The 24,987-nt window shown below is 43.0% G+C and overlaps 1 protein-coding gene across 3 annotated transcripts in view; it reads right to left on the bottom strand.

Moving 5' to 3' along the window:
• Positions 1 to 24,987, bottom strand: part of LOC105030602 (BRCA1 DNA repair associated) — a 39,498-nt gene that overhangs the window by 11,129 nt on the left and 3,382 nt on the right. For 2 of the 3 annotated variants that reach the window (XM_020046845.3, XM_013133832.4), the window contains exons 8-18: positions 21,741 to 24,629; positions 21,564 to 21,637; positions 16,614 to 16,767; positions 16,350 to 16,410; positions 14,837 to 14,958; positions 14,215 to 14,474; positions 13,453 to 13,540; positions 12,238 to 12,315; positions 11,992 to 12,032; positions 11,619 to 11,702; positions 6,765 to 6,822 (exon numbers count right to left, since the gene is read on the bottom strand). In XM_020046845.3, coding sequence (XP_019902404.2) covers positions 6,765 to 6,822; positions 11,619 to 11,702; positions 11,992 to 12,032; positions 12,238 to 12,315; positions 13,453 to 13,540; positions 14,215 to 14,474; positions 14,837 to 14,958; positions 16,350 to 16,410; positions 16,614 to 16,767; positions 21,564 to 21,637; positions 21,741 to 24,629 — 3,909 coding nt within the window. The remainder of the gene's footprint in view (positions 1 to 6,764; positions 6,823 to 11,618; positions 11,703 to 11,991; positions 12,033 to 12,237; positions 12,316 to 13,452; positions 13,541 to 14,214; positions 14,475 to 14,836; positions 14,959 to 16,349; positions 16,411 to 16,613; positions 16,768 to 21,563; positions 21,638 to 21,740; positions 24,630 to 24,987) is intronic. The other variant, XM_020046846.3, reaches the window with a different exon arrangement.

Raw genomic sequence — 24,987 nt, 5'->3', positions numbered from 1 at the left:
GCTAATTTTTTTTCAAGTACCATCGTATTGTGCTCCTTGAAACAACCACAGTGTTTTTCCAGAGCAGCCTGTCTTACTCCTGAGATTTCCCTGTGTGTTTTTCTTTGTATCCCAAAAAATTATTCTGGCAGTTTTGTCTGAAATCTTTCTTGGTCTTCCAGACCTTGGCTTGGTATCAAGAGATTCTTGAATTTTCCACTTCTAAATAAGTGATTGAACACTGCCATTTGCAAGGCTTTGGATCTTTTTATATCCTTTTACATCTTTATAAAGTTCCATTACCTTGTTACGCCGGTCTATTGACAGGTCTTTTCTGCTCCCCATGGCTCAGTATCTAGCCTGCTCAGTGCATCCACATGAGAGATGCAAACTCATTGACTATTTATACACACACACTAATTGCAATTTAAAAAGCCACAATTCAACCTTAAATTGCCATTTTCACCTGTGTGTGTACCTTGTGTGTCTGTAACAAGGCCAGAAATTCAAGGGTATATAAACTTTTGATCAGGGCCATTTGGGTGATTTCTGTTACCATTATGATTTAAAAAGGAGACAAAAAAATATTTGATAATAAATGGCTTCATATGATCACTATCCTTAAATAAAAGATTTCCAGTCATATTGTCACAAAATTTTACAATTTCTGCTAGGGTATGCAGACTTGTACAGTGGATATAAAAAGTCTACACACCCCTATTAAAATGCCAGGTTTTTGTGATAAATCATCTCAGAACTATTTCCACTTTTAATGTGACCTATAATGTCATCATCATCTTCTTCCGCTTCATCCGGGGCCGGGTCGCGGGGGCAGCAGTCTAAGCAGAGATGCCCAGACTTCCCTCTCCCCAGACACTTCCTCCAGCTCTTCCGGGGGGACACCGAGGCGTTCCCAGGCCAGCCGGGAGACATAGTCCCTCCAGCGTGTCCTAGGTCTTCCCCGGGGTCTCCTCCCGGTGGGACGGGACCGGAACACCTTCCCAGGAAGGCGTTTTGGAGGCATCCGAAACAGATGCCCAAGCCACCTCAGCTGACCCCTCTCGATGTGGAGGAGCAGCGGCTCTACTCTGTGCTCCTCCCGGGTGACCGAGCTTCTAAACCCTATCTCTAAGGGATCGCCCAGCCACCCTGCGGAGAAAGCTCATTTCGGCCGCCAGTATCCGGGATCTTGTCCTTTCGGTCATGACCCAAAGCTCATGACCATAGGTGAGAGTAGGAACGTAGATTGACCGGTAAATCGAGAGCTTCGCCTTGCGCCTCAGCTCTTTCTTCACCACGACAGACCGATACATCGACCGCATTACTGCAGAAGCTGCACCGATCAGTCTGTCAATCTCCCGTTCCATCCTTCCCTCACTCGTGAACAAGACCCCTAGATACTTAAACTCCTCCACTTGAGGCAGGCACTCTCCACCAACCTGAAGTGGGAAAGCCACCCTTTTCCGACTGAGGACCATGGCCTCGGATTTGGAGGTACTGATTCTCATCCCCACCGCTTCACACTCGGCTGCAAACCGTCCCAGTGCATGCTGAAGGTCCTGGTTTGAAGGGGCCAACACGACAACATCATCCGCAAAGAGCAGAGACAAAATTGTGTGGTCCCCAAACCTGACACCCTCCGGCCCCTGGCTGCGCCTAGAAATTCTGTCCATAAAAATTACGAACAGAACCGGCGACAAAGTCCAACATGCACTGGGAACAAGTCTGACTTACTGCCGGCAATGCGGACCAAGCTCCTGCTACAGGGACCTGACAGCCCTGAGCAAAAGGACCCAGGACCCCATATTCCCGAAGCACCCTCCACAGGATACCGCGAGGGACACAGTCGAATGCCTTCTCCAAATCCACAAAACACATGGGGACTGGTTGGGCAAACTCCCATGAACCCTCCAGCACCCCGTAGAGGGTATAGAGCTGGTCCAGTGTTCCACGGCCCGGAAGAAAACCACACTGTTCCTCCTGAATCCGAGGTTCTACTATTGGCCGTATTCTCCTCTCCAGTACCCTGGCATAGACTTTCCCGGGGAGGCTGAGAAGTGTGATCCCCCTGTAGTTGGAACACACCCTCCGGTCCCCCTTCTTAAAAAGGCACTGTCCCCGACCGCCACGCGATGTTGCAGAGGCGTATCAGCCAAGACAGCCCCACAACATCCAGAGACTTGAGGTACTCAGGGCGGATCTCATCCACCCCTGGTGCCTTGCCACCGAGGAGTTTCTTGACTACCTCTGTGACTTCAGCCCGGGTGATGGACGAGTCCACCTCTGAGCCCTCATCCTCTGCTTCCTCAATGGAAGACGTGACGGCGGGATTGAGGAGATCCTCGAAGTACTCCTTCCACCGCCCAACAACATACCCAGTTGAGGTCAACAGCTGCCCACCTCTACTGTAAACAGTGTTGGTAGGGCACTGTTTCCCTCTCCTGAGGGGCCGGACGGTTTACCAGAATCTCTTCGAGCCCAGCCGATAGTCCTTCTCCATGGCCTCACCGAACTCCTCCCAGGCCCGAGTTTTTGCCTCCACAACCACCCGGGCTGCAGTCCGCTTGGCCTGCCGGTACCCGTTAGCTGCCTCAGGAGTCCCACGAGCCAACCAGGCATGATAGGACTCCTTCTTCAGCTTGACGGCATCCCTAACTTCCAGTGTCCACCACTGGGTTCGGGGATTACCGCCTCGACAGGCACCGGAGACCTTACGGCCACAGCTCCGAGTGGCCGCTTCATCAATGGCGGTGGAGAACATGGTCCACTCTGACTCAATATCTCCAGCCTCCCTCGGGATCCAGTCGAAGCTCTGCCGGAGGTGGGAGTTTAAGATCTCTCTGACAGGAGACTCGGCCAGACGTTCCCAGCAGACCCTTACAGTACGCCTGTGTCTGCCGAGTCTGTCCAGCTTCCTCCCCCGCCATCGGATCCAACTCACCACCAGGTGGTGATCAGTTGACAGCTCCGCCCCTCTCTTCACCCGAGTGTCCAAGACATACGTCCGCAGGTCAGATGAAACGACAACAAAGTCGATCATCGACCTACGGCCTAGGGTGTCCTGGTGCCACGTGCACTGATGGACACCCTTATGCTTGAACGACCTATATTTCAATTTAAAAACACACCGAAATCTTCGAGTGGGAAACATTTTAAATAAAAACCTTACAATAACCTGGTTGCATAAGTGTGCACACCCTCTTATAACTGGGGATGTGGCTGTGTTCAGAATTAACCAATCACATTCAAACAAGGATTTTCCAGACATTTTCTTAGTTGCATCTCAGAGCAAAGGCCATGGTCCGCAGAGAGCTTCAAAAGCATCAGAGGGATCTCATTGTTGAAAGAAATCAGTCAGGAGAAGGGTACACAATTTCCAAAGCATTAGATATACCATGGAACACAGTCATCATCAAGTGGAGAAAATATGGCACAACATAGACATTACCAAGAACTGGACGTCAATCCAAAATGTATGAAAAGATGAGAAGAAAACTGGTCAGGGAGGATTCCAAGAGGCCTACAGCGATATTAAAGGAACTGCAGGAATTTCTGGCAAGTACTGGCTGTGTGCTACATGTGACAACAATCTCCAGTATTCTTCATATGAATAGGCTATGGGGTAGGGTGGCAAGACGGAAGCCTTTTCTTACAAAGAAAAATATCCAAGCCTGGCTGAAGTTTGTGTTATGGCCTGAACAAAACCAAGGTTGAACTTTTTGGCCATAATTCCAAAAGGTATGTTTGGCACAAAAACAAGATTAATAAGATTAACGTTTTGGAATGGCCCAGCCCGAGCCCAGACCTGAATCCAAGTGAACATCTGTGGGGTGATCTGAAGAGGGCTGTGCACAGGAGATGTCCTCGCAATCTGACAGATTTGGAGCGCTATTGCAAAGAAGATTAGGCAAATATTGTCACATCAAGATGTGCCATGCTAATAGACTCCTACCCAAAAAGACAGTGATGTAATAAAATCAAAAGTTGCTTCAACAAAGTATTCGTTTAAGGGTGTGCAGACTAATGCAACCATGTTATTGTGAGTTTCTTATTTTTCCCCCTCAAATATTTCAGTTTGGTTTTCAATTGAATTGTACACGCTATAGGTCACATTAAAGGTGTAAAAAGTTCTTACATGATTTACCTTCTCATTACTTTACATCACAAGAACCTGGCAGACTTTTTATATCCAATGTATATGCAGCACAACATTATATACATGTACATATATATACACACACACACAAACACACATATACAAGCACTGAACAAAATTATAAACGCTTTTGTTTTTAACCCCATTCATCATGAGCTGAACTGAAAGATCTAAGACTCTCTATGTAAACACAAGGCCTATTTCTCTCAAATACTGTTCACAAAACTGTCTAAATCTGTGTTAGTGAGCACTTCACCTTTGCCGAGATAATCCATCCACCTCACAGGTGCTGCAAATAAAGATGCTGAATAGACAGCATGATTATTGCACAGGTATGCCTTAGGCTGGCCACAATAAAAGGCCCCTCCAAAATGTGCAGTTCCATCACACAGCACAATGTCACAGATTTTGAGGGAGCGTACAATTGGCATGCTGACTGCAGGAATGTCCAACAGAGCGGTTGCTCATTAATTGAATGTTCATTTCTCTACCATAAGCCATCTCCAAAAAGGTTTCATTTGGCAGTACACCCAACCGGCCTCACAACCGCAGACCACATGTAACCACACCAGCCCAGGACCTCCACATACAGCATCTTTACCTCCAAGATCGTCTGAGACCAGTCACCCGGACAGCTGCTGCAACAATCGGTTTGCATAACCAAATAATTTCTGCACAAATTAACAGAAATCGTCTCAGGGAAGCTCATCTCCATGTTTGCCGTCCTCATCGGGGTCTTGACCTGACTGCAGTTCGTCGTCGTGAACAACGTGAGTGGGCAAATGCTCACATTCGATCGAGTCTGGCACTTTGGAGAGGTGTTCTCTTCACGGATGAATCCCGGTTTTCACTGTACAGGTCAGATGGCAGACAGCATGTATGGCGTTGTGTGGGTGAACGGTTTGCTGATGTCAACGTTGTGGATTGAGTGGCCCATGGTGGCGGTGGGGTTATGGTATTGGCAGGCGTGTGTTATGGACAACAAACACAGGTGCATTTTATTGATGGCATTTTGAATGTACAGAGACACCGTGACGAGATCCTGAGGCCCATTGTTGTGCCATTCATCCATGACCATCACCTCATGTTGCAGCATGATAATGCACGGCCCCATGTTGCAAGGATCTGTACACAATTCCTTGCAGCATGATAATGCACGGCCCCATGTTGCAAGGACCTGTACACAATTCCTGGAAGCTGAAAACATCCCAGTTCTTGCATGGCCAGCATACTCACCCGACATGTCACGCATTGAGCATGTTTGGGATGCTCTGGATCGGCTTTTACAACAGCGTGTTCCAGGTCGTGCCAATATCCAGCAACTTCGCAGAACCATTGAAGAGGAATGGATAAACATTCCACAGGCCACAATCAACAACTTGATCAACTCTATGCAAAGGAGATGTGTTGCACTGCGTGAGGCAAATGGTGGTCACACCAGATACTGACTGGTTTCGTAACCACCCAGTCCCTCCCAATACAGTGAAACTGCACATTTTAGAGTGGCCTTTTATTGTGGCCAGCCTAAAGCACACCTGTGCAATAATCATGCTGTCTAATCAGCATCTTGATATACCACACCTGTGAGGTGGATGGATTATCTCGGCAAATGAGAAGTGCTCACTAACACAGATTTAGACAGATTTGTGAACAATATTTGAGAGGAATAGGCCTTTTGTGTACATAGAGAAAATCTTAGATCTTTGAGTTCAGCTCATGATAAATGGGGGCAAAAACTAAAAAGTGTTGCATCTATAATTTGGTTCAGTGTATACACACACACACACACACACACACACACAGATCAGCCATAACATTATGCATTATCCTGCTGAAAGATGCCAATGCCATCAGGGAATACCGTTTCCATGAAAGGGTGCACATGGTCTGCAACAATGCTCAGGAAGGTGGTACGTGTCAAAGTAACATCCACATGAATGGGAGGACCCAAGGTTTCCCAGCAGAATATTGCCCAAAGCATCACACTGCCTCCACTGGCTTGCCTCCTTCCCATAGTGCATCCTGGTGCCATGTGTTCTCCGGGTAATCAACGCAAACTTTGAGGACAGAATGTTCACTTTAATTAGATTTTTGTGGCCTAAGACCTTTGCACGGTGTACCTTTGCACTGTTTACACACACATATTTATATACAATTTATGAAGGGTTAGACAACTGAGGGAATCATAAAGAATAGAATAAGGGAGAGGTGGAGGAAGGGTGACCTCTACGTAAAGACTGGTGTTCTAGACCACAAAGCATCCTGGGCAGCAGGTTCTAGGGGGAAATAAAGACATCACCTCCACATACTTCCGTCCCCCCGAAAACATCAGCAGACAACGCAAAACGGACAGGCCAATAAGATGTCAATTCTCATTCACACGATTACATATGGGTTGTGATTGGATTTTTTTATTAGCACTGAAATAATTCATTTAAAAAAAGATGGAGAACAAGCTATGAAGGAAAAATACAGACGTGATATGTCAGTTACACCCATTTAGAAGCGATAACATCTTTCCAATACTGTCAAAACTATATAATATGAGACACGTACCAAATCATATAACCCCCCCCAATCAATTTGTCTCTGGAGGGTTATTTATCAGGGTTGCATTGAGGTCACTTACCAGCAGTCATATCGGTGAATGGGCCCTGGAAACAGATCTCAAAGTCCTTCATCAGCAGCTAGAGAGAGACAGAGGCTCAGTTTAGATTCAGTGCACTCAGGAGACAATGCATTTGATCTGGAGCTGCACTGAGATCCAAAGCAGCATCCAATAGACCTGGTCTCTCCACAGAAATATTACAATAAAAATCATATTTTTTCCTTGAAACCAATGCAGCCAGGATATTGTTCCATCCTCTCAAATACAGTTGGTATCGGCAAATTCACTGAGGAAAAACAACACAATTCTCCATGGTAATACTTCCTTTTTGACATAACTTTTTTTTATAATGTAGACCAGTAAATGACAAAGGTATGTCCTAATCTCATTATGAATAAAATGTTTCAAAAACATAATTATTTATAGCCAGGCAAACCATATAAAACAATGATCACACATATTTGATTTATTAACCAGAATGTCTAATCCAGAGAGATGTACATGAGCAATTAGGGTTAAGAACCTTAAGGCCACAAGAAAATATTTTTTGGTTTGTAGGGATCTGCAATTTAAAACAGTGACCTTACATTCACTGGCCCTACAATCCAACCACTAAGCCATCAATAGTCAAGGCAAATATTCACACAGCTTCTCAACTGCCAAAGAATAAGACATTTAGATTTAGATGAAGAGACAGGATCACTTTGAACCTTCTTTAAATGATCACTGACAATTCCACTTACAAATAGCACTGTAGTTTATATAGGCCACAAAATAATTGTTTTGATTCCCACGGTCTGAAATATACTGGATGCCTAATGACAATGGTCATCTAATCCTGAACCTGCCATTTCATCTAAAATGAACTGACAGACTACTACAGGTGAACATACAGTCATGTGAATAAGTTATTATACCGCCAAGAAGTTTTCTCACATATTTGACATATGAATATGCAATCAACACTTAAACACTATTACTACGATATTACGGTTTCAACTGAAAGACGATGCTTGACGATCCTCAGCATTCATGGGAGGGACAACTGTGGATAGATATTCACAACAGACTCTAATAATGTTTATAAGCCAGGAAACAACAAACTAAGTCTACCTTAAGGTGTACATAATTTGACTACAACATTAAATCCTAGGGCGTATAATCATTGTATGATTATAGCAGTTTAGATGTGATATCCATGATGACTTTCTGGATTGTGAGATCCAACCATGAGAGTCTGTGTTTGAACTGGCCATTGCCAAGTATAAAGAGAGTTAGTTGCATAATCAGGCTTTACTTTTTCTGTGTATAAACAACCATCTTTATCTTGTATTATATTTAACATTCCGTTTCCTTAGACAATCAATCAATTCTGTTAGTCATTAAAAACAATGGTAATGTCTAGAAGCCCTTTGGAATCTTAGATGACAATATCCTCAATGAATGAAAAACCTTCAGAGGTAAAATGCAGTCTGGGTTAATTTTGCAAATAATAAACTACTTTAAGCCTCCCATTATGTTGGTTTCATGGGAATCATCTATAAGTAGAATCAATTTCATACCTCAGTCAGCCATGAATTTCCAAGTCTGAAAGCAAGTGATTTTGATGACATGGGGGGTATCATCACATACAACCAAGCACACAGATTTTGGGGGGCCGGTTTGGCTGAATTGCGTCAGTTTTACAACCAGTGGCCCAAAAAACCCAGAATGCATCCTTAAGTATACAAATACATACGTAACTTAGTTACGATAGAAGAGTTTTTCTTCTGGGTGGCACCTTCATTATTCAGTTGCGTTTAGAAACAAATGAATTAACTCATAAAATAACTAATAAAACAAAAGCAATTATTCCAACAGTTGGTTCGGTCGGATACTAGTGTTATAAAAGAGACATTTCCAACGTAATGCGAGAGTGAAATCCTCATTGTCTACACCTTTGTGTCCATCCATAATGACTGTTAGCCCGGGGTGGCAGTCTGATGAACAAACCTCTTGCTTACAGATTTCTCATTTAGACAACACCTAATGCCCTTCAGGTGGAATTAAAATAAGCAGATGATAACACACACACACACGAACAAAAAAAAAAAGTGTGCACAGACACACAAACGCCAACTTCCCACCCACCGTGCCACTCTAATCTTGCCATGAGCAGTCTGGCGACAAGCACCAAGCATACCGATTTCTCTCTTTGACTCCGTCATGTTGGGCTGCTGACAGCGAGCGAAAATAAACCAGACAGTCTGAACCCATCAAAAGTGGAGAGACTAATCTCTCCCCCTGAATTACTGGTTCATTCAATTAGGGGCCTCTTCAACAAACTAACGTGGCATCCAGCCATTCCTCATTTTCCCCTTCAGTTGCCGAGGATCCTCCGCCGGTGCTTACAGGCCTGGCCCCACTCCAACAGGAGACGAACGCGCCACTAGAAAATTGGTTTGAATATCTGAAGCGGGACCAGGCGACTGCTGCAAGACGACCGAGTGGTTTTAAGCCCGGTGCTAGAGATCAGCCATTCTCTTTCATTGTGAGTAAAAGGCCTGCACACATTTTGTAATATGGGGTGTAATAACTAGAGCAACATGACATATAATAACAAGTGTAATAGTAGTTCTTTCGTGGGGTGTAAATTAATGTGTCATATTAAAAAGCGTGCATTACAGGCCAACTAATGGAATGGCCCGATCTGGGAAGCTGACACAGTAGTGCCATAGACACAACTAGACACTCTACACAATCAACATAAGACACACAGCCACATTATGTAATATACCAAATATTCCCACATTCTGTCAGTGGTGCACAGTACCCAGCCTTCTTTACTGGCTGAGGTATTAATGGACAAGAGAATTAGGGAGAGCATAGACCGGTTCAGTTTATGTTTAGGGACTCTGGACTGCCTGCCTGAGAGGAGGGTTTCCTCATATTTATATCCTGTGCTTGTCTGGTGATTCTCTGTTCAAAGAATTCTCCATAGAGGAATGTTGCTTCACATCCAAGACATTCACAGCCGTTTTTAAATAGGGCAAAAGATTTTAGTCACAGGTTCACAAGCGTACTTTTTAATATTCTGTCTTTCCCAATTTGGTCTATAAAATGGCATCTACGGCCACATCGAAACAATTCCCAACGGACAAAGGAGACTCAAAGACTGTGGCAAGCCTTCCTTATCGGCAACAGCCCAAGCCATTAAGCTTTTTACACACTGCTGTTCCAACTAGGAAGTCACGAGAATCGACATGTGTGTGTGGTCACATTTACACCTGACATCCTCAGTTAGCATTGGGAGCGCCCAAGCTGCCTGAGCGAGTAGCTTAAGTGCGATGAGACCAGGAAATCCCTACTGACAATGCCTCCCTTCCGAGTGCTCCATTCCAGTTTGCATTGACCATACAGCTTCCCAGAGAGTTTTTACCCAGTCAAGGCACAAACCTAATTTGCAGTTGTCAGCATGATTCTTCAATCGTTGCTCCACTTGAGCCCTTACCTTTTCTGTAATCTCTGCCAAGACATGAAAAAAAAAGGAAGACCTTGTTTCTCGCTTGCTAGACACGTCAGCAACCTAGCGTGCCTTTCTTCTGAGAGGTCAATGTATGCTAGCTTTCATTAAAGAGAACGTTCTGCTATCACCGTCTTTGGGAGTGTTGTCTGAGAAAAAGTACAGCCTCTGTGTTTTGAAAGATGAATGAGGAGTTCCCTCGTTAGTAGTTCTGCTTATGCACACTATACTGCACTGATGCGCAGTAAAGCCCACAGGGCTGCTTGGTCTTCATGTCATGACAGAGATGCCAGAAAAGACAGTGAACCCGCTACACAGACTTTTGTACTATGAGGTGTAATACTACAGACCTGTGTAATACGAGGTGTGATAGTACACACCTGGGGCCGTATTCACAAAACATCTGAAGGCTAAAAGGAGCTCCTAAATTAAAAAAAAGAAATGGGCACATCAGTCCTAACTTTTGGACCTCTACATTTTTGGCCTAAGAGTGTTTCACAAAGCGTTTTAGCGCTAAAAGCAGCTCCTAAATGTGTGAAATGTTCTGAATAGTCAAGAGGACTCCTATGTCACTAAGACCAAGTCACAAACAACCCTAAAAGGCTGCAGGGAATCCACCTCATAATCAGGTCAACATTTAAAAACATTTAAATGTCGGCATTATCACGAGGGTATCATGATCATAGTAGAGCTATTCATTGATACTGTCACTTCACCAACAAACAGAAACAACCCAGTAACTTCAGACAAGGGTGTGACAACTCTACGCTACTGGGCCACAGGGAAAATGCAGCTATGCAGTGCAGAGTTGGTGTGTAGTTGGTGCTATAGATGGGACACATAATTGCACTAATTATTGCAGCATTAAAAGATTAACGTGCATTTCTTTACGAGCTGTCAGACATGTAAGAGGCTGACAATTAGCTCAACATATCTTGACTAGTCAGTATATCATTCTTGGTTTCATGTTTAATCAGTGACACACTACATGTTTATTTGATATCTTTATTTCATTATGGCAACATGACATCCTTATACAGTATTGCTAGGATGAATTCACTGACAGAGACCCCTCTCCAATCAGCCAATCACTGCGGGCATAGTAAGTAGGCTTGTTCGTGAAACATGACATCATCCATAGCAACGGAGTCAATCCCAACCATTCTCTTAGGTTAAGACTTCTCCCCGTTCCTTAGCAAAAGTTGGTCTCAGCAGCTTTGTGAATAGGTTTTAAGAGGAAACACTTAGCTAGGAAGTTTTAGTGTGGTTTAGGAGTCCTCCTAGTGGTAAGATCAGATGTTTTGGGAATACGGCCCCTGAGTGACAGTACAGACCTGTGTATAATAATGTCTATTAATACAGATGTAACTCACCCTTCGGTCCTCTGTGGTACGTGCTCTCATAGGACCCTGGTGATCGGGTCCATTCACAACGTCTCCACGCACCTCAAACTGTGTCTGGGGGGGGGTTATGATAATAACAATCAAGAAAACTTTAGAAAAGAAACTTCTGACAGGAAAACCCGGCCTTCGCAAACAGCTGGTCCTATCAATAGTTTAAGAGATTAAGTCAACGAGAAACAATTGCCCCTGGAATATATTATAGAACCTAATCTGCTCCTGGAATATATTATAGAACCTAATCTGCTCCTGGAATATATTATAGAACCTAATCTGCTCCTGAAATATATTATAGAACCTAATCTGCTCCTGGAATATAAATATGACACGCAAAGGGAGAACGTACCTCATTTAAGACATATCCTTGTTTGAAGCACTCTGAAATCCCTGGAGAGCATAGGAACAAAAACAATGCTTATAGTCTGTAACACAAATAAGAATCACTATTTTCCATGAGTTTTGTGGCATGAGAAGACCCCCCCAGCACCCCCCGCCCGCCTCCCCCCATGACCGGGGCTTCACATTAACATTGGTGGTTCCAAATCAGTGTAACAGGGATATAATAATAATAGAGACGGAACTCAGAACTCACATTGGAAGCTGACTACCCACTTCCTACCCGCGATGCCCAGGAAATACTTCAGTGTACGCTCACACACCAGGTCACCGTCTGTGGCGCACAAACAAGGGTAAAGGTCAAACAGGAGAACACACACTTTGAACAAATAGCTTTTCATGAAACGGTCTGCCAAACGCTTCCTGAACATCTGGTTCTACGAAATCACTGTTCACAAATACCCATTGTGGCCATGTTGGAAATGTGGGATTTGATACAAAGACTTTGTAAGATCAAGAAATGTATTTGGACTTTGGGTGATTTCATGACATTCTGGCGATAGGAAGTCACCACAATGTCAAGTGCCAGGTTTGATTCATTACTCCAAAAGAGCAGCAAAACATTTTGCACATTTATTTTCTTCAACAAAAGCCATCTAAGCGGAGGTTGGGCCTCGGGTTTTCAGTCCGTTCTTCTATTTGGTTCCTAATGAACACTACCCAGGTTTCAGAACGTCTGGAGGAGTCTAATGACCATGAGGCAACTCTTTTTCACAGGCAGTCCCAAACTTTCCTCCTCATCTACAACCTTTCAACAACCGCAAAAGATCAAGAGCCTAAACACTTTAAATCGGCAGTTGCCGGGGTAACGGTTGCCATAAATGTGGCTTCCTTAACGGCCTCTTCAGCTAATATGGTGCTTTGGAGGAGGCGGCTTTGAAATCAAAAGAATCCATCAGGGAGCACAATTAAGGATGGAGGAGTGTGTGTGTGTAAATGTGTGTGTGTTTGTGTAAATGTGTGTGTGTGTAAATGTGTGTGTGTGTTTGTGTAAATGTGTGTGTGTGTAAATGTGTGTGTGTGTGTGTGTAAATGTGTATGTGTGTGCGCGTATGTGTCGATTTGTGTATCCTTGACTGTCATTGCACTCAATTACTTTTGTAATGTTGGAGTCCAATCTGAAAGCTAAATGTTATTTTTGCATTCAAATAAAACATTTAAAACAAGTGTGACAAACTTTAACAGTATTCTGAAACTGATTTATTAACTCTTGCAAAGACTCCTCTTATTGAGAAAATTTTAAAACTCCCTGGGAAGTATTAAACTGAATACCAGAATATAGGGACCTACTTGAATTTACGCCAAATGAAAAGCGTCGGTCACACAACCTTCAGCTATATATATTGCACAACTGAATAAAAACAACTGGCAACCCTGAACAGGGGCTACTCAACACTAAGCCAACACTAACCTGTGCTCATGATGATGTGGGTGGTCTCGGACGTCACCTGCGAAGTCACACTTCCTCCCATCCTCTTGGCAAACTTCTTCACCATTGACTGGGATGGAAAGGGGAGAAACTAATCAGTCACCAGCGAGCAAACATGTAAGATTTCTTTCTCTGTGTAGCCTTACTTCATATAGAATATATTGAATAACTTAATGATTTTTTTTTTTATAACACACAGAAAATACACACCATTTCAATTCCATTTGTGTTTACTAAATGTTTCGTCATGAAATATGCTTTTCAGAACTGTTTTCCTTTTCCTGTGTGAATATCAATTTCTAGTCAAAGTTTTCCCTCCAACTATATTATGTTGCAGTCATTGAAAAGAGTTAATTGAAAATAATGCTAGTGTTGATTAGGCTACTTCCTCTAATCTCTCTAACTATTATGCTGTACAGTCAATTTACTAAACACTCAAGGACACAGATGTAAAACATTTGGTAAACACATTTGTTATAAGTATTAATCACTGAAGTAACCACAATTACTGAAGAAATTCGGATCCCAGAAACTTTCAGGAATTACCGGTAGCTTTGCAACCCTATATACAAGTACAGAAAAGCACTAAAAAGTACAATCAAAAGATCCCCTGAAAATAACTGGATATCTACTAAACTTAAAGGATGATGAAAGTAATATTAAAACTTAATCCCATCAAATACAGACACATTATACTTGGAGGGTTTAAACTGAAGTACTCGATTGTTTCACAGAAAGATTTACCTGTTCGTGTGCACTGAGGCCTGACCCTACCAACACCAACTTGCCCTCTGCAGATCTCCGTAGCGGCGCTTGTGTTGATGTATGGGTGCTGGTGGGCTGAATGACACTAGGGATGTCCCTGACCTCCAGCTTGGTTGATGAGGGAGTAGTGGTTCCGCTGTGCCCTGTGACCCCGCTGGGCGAACCTCTCAGACCGCTGGGCGAACCTCTCAGACCGCTGCTCCTTAGGGTCCTTCCTGACTGTCTGCTAAGCTGCCCGGCTGATGTAGAGGTGAAAATGCATTAACGCACTACAGAAAAAACAGGTAACACTATAAAAACACATGAACACACTCTGAACAAAGCGGTTACGAAGATACCTGGGTATTGCGCAAAATACCACAATACTTTTTTCTATTTAAATGTTTTCTAGATTGTTTGATTACTAGTATCCCCTCGCTTTCTCAAAACACATTAGAGAAAACAAAGGGAGTTGTCCAATATGATTGAGGAGGCCGGAAGACAGAATGTGAGGAATCGTGGGAAGCGCCATTCACAGAGGAAGCTGGGCCAAAAAGTTGAAATTGGCATTTCATTATTCTAAAGCCCTTCTAGGAGCCACAGGACCCGTGGGCATACAGACCCCTGTTTCCTCCAGGCCCCTCGCGTTTGGAGCGGCGGAGCGGGATGGGCGCGGGGCCCTTGCAGTTTTTGGGACACGGCACCGATGAGGCTGTGTTTCCTCCATCGTCTGGGGCACATTTCCTGGGGGAAAAGAAGAGAACATCCGGCTGAAAACTGGATGTGAAAGAACTGCCACAGTCAAAAACCACAAGGAGGAGACAATGACAGATGCACACGTCGTTAAGAAATGTGTTGTTCAGAGGTCTGAAACGGTTATGAGTAAATCCTTTTCACTCTTGTTATTCAATGGAATATAACCCATTATAACAATGTTAAATTGCTTCTCTTTGCACATCAAATCGACTGTCCTCTGCTGTGGGAAATGACACTATGATCAGAATAAAGTTATACGACATTTTGACAAGGCCTGAATTTAAATGACCAGTTCCTAGATGACTGCAGACAAGGTTTCATGCCATGGGCACCGCATTCTTTATCATTCACCAATATCCTCCATGTCTTCAGCCACAACAACAGAAAAGCCAGCAAACTTGTTTCTCACATGATCCCAGTCTTTCCTCTCCCTCCCTCCCCCAGAGGCCAGCACTTAGAACCCTGCGAGGAGAGGGATTCGGGTGAGATTGGGAGACCCAGTCAAGCAGGAGAGATAAATTACTGTGGCAACGCAAGTCTCCCTCTAAGTGCTCCAAATGACAAATAAGATGCAGCTGCTAATTACCTTTTTATTCTCTACAGCATATCCGCCTGTCCACCAAGACACATCACCCTCCACCCTCCAAAAATGCACCAGGCAGACACAAAGCTAGCGAACGCAAAGACATCAGCTAACACAAGCTAAGCTAATGTGCGGCAAAATTTTTCAGACTTTCCTCAGTCCGAGGAAGAAAGCAATTACATGGCAATCCCTCTTAAAGTGTGTTTTTGGGGAAATCTGAGAAGATTTGACTGGTTAAGGTTATTTGGTAACGACCTCCTAGTAAATCCCTGGACAAGATGACGCCAATACCATACTGCCTACACCAATCTGACCCCCAGGGAGAAGAGAGCAGGGCAAAGGGTTGCATTCGGGATTGGGCCTTAGTCTGTTGAAATTTAAATCAGTGTATATTGCCTAAAGGTTGCAGCTAACGACACTCAGCACCCTCTATAACTCACGCCTCGATAAATCTTGGATTCTAAAAACTTGCTGTTGTGGTGATGGCTCATAAGAAAGCAGCTTGAGATAATGATGATCATGCTGGGAGTGAAAAGTGAACTTGTCATTCGAAGTGTGATTTCCTACATTCTGAACACAGTGGGTGGCAATGCTGTTTTTGTGTTGGGCTGAGTTTCATGAAAGAAAAAAACATAAGACAAAATGAAGCCTTTATTTGTGACAAAATGTATGGTTTTCAAAAACCCTGACAATGATTGATGTAAGAGTTAGCAAAACCCAACCAAAAAGCCTGGTCGATTGTGAAGACAGTTAACCGTGAAGCACTGAAGCGTTTATAAATTACACAAAGGCTCACCTGGCGTCCAATCTCTTTCCATTATCCTTGCCACATTGTGTGGTCGTCTGGAGATCAATGCCTGGCAAGACAAAAAAATAATAATAATCTGGTCAGCAGATGATTTTTTTAACATCAACTTATTTGCTAACTTGCCTCATAGGGTAAACCAACCTGAAATGAGTCCCAACTCCACGCAACAACAATGCTGTTCATTCTGTAAAACTATTTCTATTAACACGCTAGGAAATGTGACACTGTCCTGAAAAAAGCCCTGGTCCGTACCTGTGGAATTGTCTGGTTGTGGCAGCACTGGGCCATTTGGGAGCATGGGGGTGACTCTGTCCACAGGAGAACTCTCCTTCTTCTGCAGCGCCTCAGACACCAGCGCCATCATCCTCTCCAGCCTCAGCAACTCCTCCTGCATTGCAACTTTTTGCTACAGAAGAGAGGGGACACAATGCCCTGTACTAGTGATGAAAATGATCTACGGCTATTGATATGGATCATTTATTACCAGAATTTCTACACTTTCAGATGTTATTTTAATTACATTTTTTCAAAATTGCTAAAGTTGTGATACGTGTTGAAAATGAGAACTGAACCCCATGACCAAGAAGTTGCATTCTTTATAAACCATTGTATTCCATTGAGTCCATTTTATCCTTTCCCAGGGAAAGTTCACCACAAGCATTTTGGGTTTGTTAACATAAAGGGAAATAAACTCAAATGGCACAATCAAGAGTGGGAAAGGGTGACTGGAGGGAAATGAAATGGACTTCGCACCCCTCAAACACAGAAAATGGATGGCTGAACAGTTGAGATCCTCAGCTGGGCAGCGCTGGTGCACAGCTAAAGTGAAACATCTGTTGCCTTTACACTGTAATGGGTTAAAGGGGCAATGCTATTATACATCAGTTATTTCATTTCTCTGATAGTGTGAAGTATTATCAATAATGTGCCACTGGATTAGCTAGATGAACCCAAGGTTTTTTGAGATGTTTGAGATGCAACAACATCCGCCGCTCAGTGGAGCCTGATTGTGCATGTACAGTTGTACTCATAAAATACTCATTTCCCTCCAGGCACCCTGTACTCATAAGTTGTACTCAGAAATTGTGAAATTTTGGCATTGATTTTGAAAATATGACTAATCATGCAAAAGAAACTGCTAAGGAAAGTAATCAAATGAAGCCATTTACAAACCCGATTCCCAAAAAGTTGGGACACTGTACAAATTGTGAGTAAAAAAGGAATGGAATAATTTTCTAATCTCATAAACGTATATTTAATTCACAATAGAATATAGATAACATATCGAATGTTGAAAGTGAGACATTTTGTAATGTCATGCCAAATATTGGGTCATTTTGGATTTCATGAGAGCAACACATTCCAAAAAAGTTGGGACAGGTAGCAATAAGAGGCCGGAAAAGTTAAATGTACAGACAAGGAACAGCTGGAGGACCAATTTGCAACTTATTATGTCAATTGGCAACATGATTGGGTATAAAAAGAGCCTCTCAGAGTGGCAGTGTCTCTCAGAAGTCAAGATGGGCAGAGGATCACCAATTCCCCCAATGATGCGGCGAAAAATAGTGGAGCAATATTAGAAAGGAGTTTCTCAGAGAAAAATGGCAAAGAGTTTGAAGTTATCATCATCTACAGTCCATAATATCATCCAAAGATTCAGAGAATCTGGAACAATCTCTGTGCGTAAGGGTCAAGGCCGGAAAATCATACTGGATGCCCGTGATCTTCGGGCCCTCAGACGGCACTGCATCACATACAGGAATGATACTGTAATGGAAATCACAACATGGGCTCAGGAATACTTCCAGAAAACATTGTCGGTGAACACAATCCACCGTGCCATTCGCCGTTGCCGGCTAAAACTCTATAGGTCAAAAAAGAAGCCGTATCTAAACAGGATCCAGAAGCGCAGGCATTTTCTCTGGGCCAAGGATCATTTAAAATGGACTGTGTCAAAGTCGAAAAGTGTTCTGTGGTCAGACAAATCAAAATTTTAAGTTCATTTTGGAAAACATGTCATCCGGACTAAAGAGGACAAGGACAACCCAAGTTGTCATCAGCGCTCAGTTCAGAAGTCTGCATCTCTGATGGTATGGGGTTGCATGAGTGCGTGTGGCATGGGCAGCCTACACATCTGGAAAGGCACCATCAAAGCTGACAGTTATATCCAAGTTCTAGAACAACATATGCTCCCATCCAGATGTCGTCTCTTTCAGGGAAGACCTTGCATTTTCCAACATGACAATGCAAGACCACATACTGCATCAATTACAATGTCATGGCAGCATAGAAGAAGGATCCAGGTACTGAAATGGCCAGCCTGCAGTCCAGATCTTTCACCCATAGAAAACATTTGGCGCATCATAAAGAGGAAGGTGCGACAAAGAAGACCTAAGACAGTTGAGCAACTAGAAGCCTGTATTAGACAAGAATGAGACAACATTCCTATTCATAAACTTGAGCAACTTCAGTCCCCAGACTGCAACTTTTATAACAGACTGCAACTTCAGACGTTTGCAGTCTGTTATAAAAAGAAGAGGGGATGCCACACAGTGGTAAACATGGCCTTGTCCCAACTTTTTTGAGATGTGTTGATGCCATGAAATTTAAAATCAAGTGATTTTTCCCTTGAAGTGATACATTTGCTCAGTTTAAACATTTGATATGTCATCTATGTTGTATTCTAAATAAAATATTGAAATGTTAAACTTCCACATCACTGCATTCTGTTTTTATTCACAATTGTACAGTGTCCCAACTTTTTTGGAATAGGGTTTGTATTATCACATAGTTGTTTGGCTCCTTTTTAAATCATAATCATAACAGAAATCACCCAAATGACCCTGATCAATATTTTACATACCCTTGTGTGTTTGGCCTTGTTACAGACACACAAGGGGACACACACAGGTGAAAATGACAATTAAAGTGGACTTTCCCACACCTGTGGATTTTGAAATTGCAATTAGTGTCTGTGTATAAATAGTCAATGAGTTTGTTAGCTCTCATGTGGATGCACTGAGCAGGCAAGTTACTGAGCCATGGGGAGCGGAAAAGAACTGTCAAAAGACCTGCGTAACAAGGTAATGGAACTTTATAAAAACAGAAAAGGATATCAAAAGATATCAAAAGCCTTGCAAAAGCCAGTCAGTACTGTTCAATATCTTATTAAGAAGTGGAAAATTCAAGAATATCTTGATACCAAGCAAAGGTCAGGTAGACCAGGAAAGATTAAAGCCAAAACTGCCAGAAGAATGGTTCGGGATACAAAGAACAACCCACAGGTAACCTCAGGAGACAGTGTGGTTGTTTCAAGGAGCACAATAAGACAATACTTGAAAAAAAATTAGCTGCATGGTCGAGTTGCCAGAAAGAAGCCTTTACTGCGCCAATGCCACAGAAAATCCTGGTTACAACACCTTGACACACCTCACAGCTTCTGGCACACTGTAATTTGGAGTGACGAGACCAAAACAGAGCTTCATAGTCACAACCATAAGCGCTATGTTTGGAGTGGGGTCAAAAAGGCCTATAATGAACAGAATACCACCCCCACTGTGAAGCATGGTGGTGGCTCACTGATGTTTTGGGTTTGCATGGGATGCTCTTGGACCTTCCAGCACGACAATGACCCTAAGCACAAGTCCAAATTGACCCTCCCGTGGTTACAGCAGAAAAAGGTGAAGGTTCTGGAGTGGCCATCACAGTCTCCTGACCTTAATATCATCCAGCCACTCTGGGGAGATCTCAAATGTGTGGTTCATGCAAGATGACAAAAGACTTTGCATGACCTGGAGGCCTTTTGCCAAGAAGAAGGGGCAGCTATACCACCTGCAAGAACTGAGGGCCTCATAGACAACTATTACAAAAGACTGCACGCTGTCATTGATGCTAAATGGGGCAATACACAGTATTAAGAAATATGGGTATGCAGACTTTTGAACAGGGGTCAGTAAAAAAAAATCTTTGTGGCCATGTTTTGTTTTGCCTGCTCACTCATGTTTTCTTTACAAATGGTACATATATTACCAATACTCCAAGGGTATGCAAACGTATGAGAAAAACTGTAAATAGTTTGGTCTCAAAGCTATTTTTTAAACAAAGAATCTGCATTTCCCTTTAGTTATTGGCTGTTATTAGGGTTCATATCTTGGTGGGTGATTGACATGATACTTAACAAATGTCATGGGAACATAACAAAAATGTCATGGTGAGTTTTGAGGCACTTCAACAATAAAGGCATCAAACAAATGGGAATGAGCAGCATTTATTTTATTTTGAACTCATTTGACAGATGTTTGTTATGGTTAAAGTGCCTCTAAACCTGGTTGTCAGCTTAACCAAACTTTATGTATGAACATCCTATCAAGGCCCATCATTTTTTGGGGTGGTGGGGGATAGATAGATAGACAGGCAGACAATGCTGAAATGCATCCCGTGTCTCTGGACAAACCTAGGGGTACCTGGATCAGATATGGATGACTTCAGCCCTGAAAGGCTTGAAGCCATGCCCGAGGCAACCTAGACACATGAGAGCTTTGGCTAAGCCCATTACTCACTAGTCATGACTGGGCAATGGGCCAGAACCAGACAGAGCCAGAGTAACAACAGGTGAGTAAACACTATTTGAGGCCAAGAGATGGAATGGGTGAGATCCTATTCTATCATAACAGCTAATAGTATAGTCAGAATGCGTCTCCAACATATACAGTGCACGGACACATGTAGAAAAGCACTTTTCTCAGAGCCCCAATGTATCAACTGGGGGTACAGCTGTGAATAAGTCTGCCTCCAAACCCCTCTCACTCCTTGCTGTCTAAAACTCCATTAACCAAGCCCCAATCAAAAAGAGCAGATAGATAAAAGTAGGAAGGCATCAAGATGGATGGGACATAAAATGTGAATCATCTCCTCAGCCGCATTTCTCTAACATAAATGAAATGCAATTTAGAAAGATGCTGAGGGGAACATTATTTACATGCCCAGGCAGTCTGTCTTCCGAGCAGTGACAGCTTGGTGTTAAAAGCTGCAATCACTGTCTGCCATCTATTGGACATGAAGCGTCATTGCAGCAGAAAGCACAAAATACTGCAAACTACTACTGCTTAAGGTAAATATATAATAAAAGTATCTACTCACTGTACGCTGCGACAAATATGTAGTGAAACAAGGGAAAGAACAGCGAAATATAAACATCCTTACCTGAGTGGTAATAAATTCGTTCGAAAATTGTGAAGATTCCTGTGTCAGACCATTGACACCTGCTGTAACTTCACCTGAAAAATGTGAAACAACTCTAAATTAATTTGGATAATTTTGGTTTTGATCAATCATATACCAAGAGGATGGATATACTTTGGGGTTAAAAAGTTGACTTACCATCTTCTGGTGTGCCAAACAGGTCCACAGATGCTTGGCTGGTGGGGACACTGTCAGGACTGGGACAGTGGAGAGGACTGACGTCTTGCAGCACATCTTTGGCGGCAGCCCAGGTACAATCAGCTCTAGACCCCTGGGAGTTTATTTGTTCCCTGGCCTGGTCTTCAAGCAAATTGACAGATTCCTCCTCAGTTGGGCAAGCCGAATGTCTGAAAATTTGCACAAGGGGAGGCAGTTCCTCCTCCCCACTGTTGTCAGACTCTGAAGAAGATTCCAGTTTCTGCGACTTCCTTCTTTTCCTTTGCTTTAGGCTGATGGGGATGGAGGAGTGAGAGCTTCCCTCTCCACTTTCTTTAACCCTCTCTGCTTCTCGAATAACTACCGATTGGGCAATTGTCGGAAGGAGGTCATCTGGAGTTAATGAGGACTCTGTATTTGCTATGTTTCCATTAGAGTTCACTGGGCACCTTTTGTCTGGTTCCACTGCCATCTCTGGTTCTTTACTGTGGTTACTCTCCAGTTCTGTTGAACATTTCCACAAGTTGTCCTCCACAGTGTATGACAGTCTATCCTTTGGGACCGTAAGTTGCTTTGAAGCTTCAGGTGTTGGATCTAGTAGAGCTTCCACAGAGGCATCCAAAGCTGGAAAGAGCATACCAGAATCCACAGCTTGGTGGTGAGTTTCCACTGGGGTTTTTTCCATTTTTTTGGGACTCTGGACACTTTCTCTGTTGCTGCAAACTTCCTGAGTCGTATCACAGGCACTATGGTTTAAAGACTTAACAAATTCCTGTGTTGGTCTGGTAACAAGAGACTTTGGGAACCTTCTATGACTGCTCTGAGCTGCTTCTTGGAAAGAATAGTTAGGGGAACATGAAGGTGGGATGAAATCACTGCAGCTAGAATGTTCATATTCCACCCTGTTCCTTGAATCCGACTGGAAAGTAAGACACTCCGTTGTATTAGGAAATTCCTGCTGTTTTCCTGTTTCTATATCTGTGCTGGTTTGAATCTTTACAGGGGTTGCATTTTCTTTGTTGGACAAGAAGGAACTTCTCTTGATACTTGGACTCCCAAGGTGGAATGATTTTCTTTTGGTTGCTTTGAAGCTCTTCAGCAGTTGCTCAGTGTCTAACTCACTGTCATTTCGGTCATCCTCCACCATATTAATGCATTTGGCTTGACTGGCTGAAGTCTCATGTGGTACAATCGATCTTGAATCATCTGATGGTTTGATAATAGGATTACTTGGATTCATACTATCAGGCACTGACAATAGGACACCTGCCTCAGGTAAACTTCTTGAACTTGATACCAAAGCGACTGAACCAGTAACATCAGTTTGACAAAGACTTTCTGTATTTGGGACTACAGCAATGGACTCCTTCTCAACAAGGGACCCTTCCTGTGCCTCAATGATTTCACAGGATGTTTTCTCGCTACATTCCAAGTTGTCAATCCCTCTGATGTCTTCATACAAAACACATCCATTTTTCCTAACAGCCTTTTCTGGATTTTGGTTCCGCACAGAAACCACATTCTCCATGTTAGTGTCTTCTTCCGCCACATCTGACTGCTGCATCTCACTGCAGTCTGAATCAGGACATGGAAGCTTTATGGATCTTGAAGTGCCAATAATGTTTTTACTCCCTTGTACCTCCTCTGTGAAGAGCTGAAGTCTCTGACTCCTCCTCGTTTTCCTCATTATTGGGCTTCCAATGTCTTCACTGATCGGATAACTCTCAATCTGGACCTCAATCTGGCCTAAAGGTCTGCTCTTAGGTATTGCAACAGAATCACTTTCACCCTCTTCAACACCCACAAGAACCAAAGGCTTTGGCATTTTGGCTGCTTTGTTATTCTCGCCTTTGGAGTTTTCACCTTTTTTCCTGCAAGGATTTTTTTGCTTGTTATTTGCCAAATTCACTTTCCCTTTCACTTGGAATTCCCCATCAATGTCCTGCCATTTACCTTTCACCTTTTTGCTTGTTTTCCTCCCTGTTTTCTGAGGTGGCACACTGAACACAGGAATGTCCTTAACGTCATCTTCTGACAACTCATTAAGCTTTTCTCCTTGCAGGTCAACTCCATTATAAGTCAACTCTGTCGTGTCATTAGCCATGTCATTTAAGGTATGTTCTTCAGGTGGTTCATTCATGACAATGTCATCATTCTCCGCTGATCTTAGTCTCTTGACAAAGTCAGCAGGTGTTAGTTTATTTAGCCTCTTTTGGGGAAGTTTCATCAGGATCTTAGCTTCTTTCATCAGACAGGGTGGTTGAGGGTCTGCGATCACTCTGTTCTGTGGTGAAAAGCTACGGTTCCCCCTTCGGTCCCGTTTGTAAACAGCCCCAAAAACCTGCTCCTCAAGACATTTCCAGCGCTCTTTTCTATTTGGACTATCCTCCTTATTTATGAGGTGATCCTCTAAAGGTGAGGAGGGAGAAGAACTATTTGCATTTGAGTCACGAGAGCACTCTGCGTTTTCAACATTCTCAGATGTCTTAATGAGCCATTCAGACACTTTCTCAAGACTTTTCTTCTGTCTCTGCTCAAAAATGTTGGTCTGGCTCAATGACTCTCTTTTGTTATTCCTCAGAGATCGTCTCACAGGATGGTTTTCAACTTCTTCAGGATAGCATAATGAATCTGTAAGATGAGGGGTTAACTTATTTTCTTGATTTCTGGTTTGTGGAGGAGCTCTTTCAACAATCTTGGTTATTCCTGGTTCAAATTCTGGATTCTGTTTCTCAGTTTTAGAGGTGCTGGCTTTAGAGTCTTTTGTTTCTTTTTCACTGGCTGGAGGTTTGGCATCCAGGCTGCTGTCCTCATCCAAATTCACAGGGCAAGAATCTTGAAGACCCATTAGCTTTGCATAGCCTTCCTTAGCTGAAAGATAGGCCTAATGGTGACTAATATGACCTAATATACTAATACATGTTTTCATTAATAATATTGTTACAGGATATTTTAGTTTTTTACATTTTACTAATATAGCAGACACTAATCCAGAGCGACTTACAGGACAATTGACAACACACTAGAATCAACATAAATTGCCTGAATTGATAAGATCAACAATAAACTGAATGATACATTTATAATATGATTATACACCAGCATTTTTCATTAACATTACAATGTAAACTAATGTTGACAGTTTATTTATCATAGCCATGAATTGGCTACAGTCCCGACTCCAGGATTAAATGACTGAGGGGGCATTTCTTATAAATGACCAATGTAT

Source organism: Esox lucius, chromosome 5 (genome assembly GCF_011004845.1).
Source record: "Esox lucius isolate fEsoLuc1 chromosome 5, fEsoLuc1.pri, whole genome shotgun sequence".
NCBI classification, from domain to species: Eukaryota; Metazoa; Chordata; class Actinopteri; order Esociformes; family Esocidae; genus Esox; species Esox lucius.
Note: the sequence above shows the minus strand (reverse complement) of the source record. Positions and strands in the feature narration are given on the sequence as shown.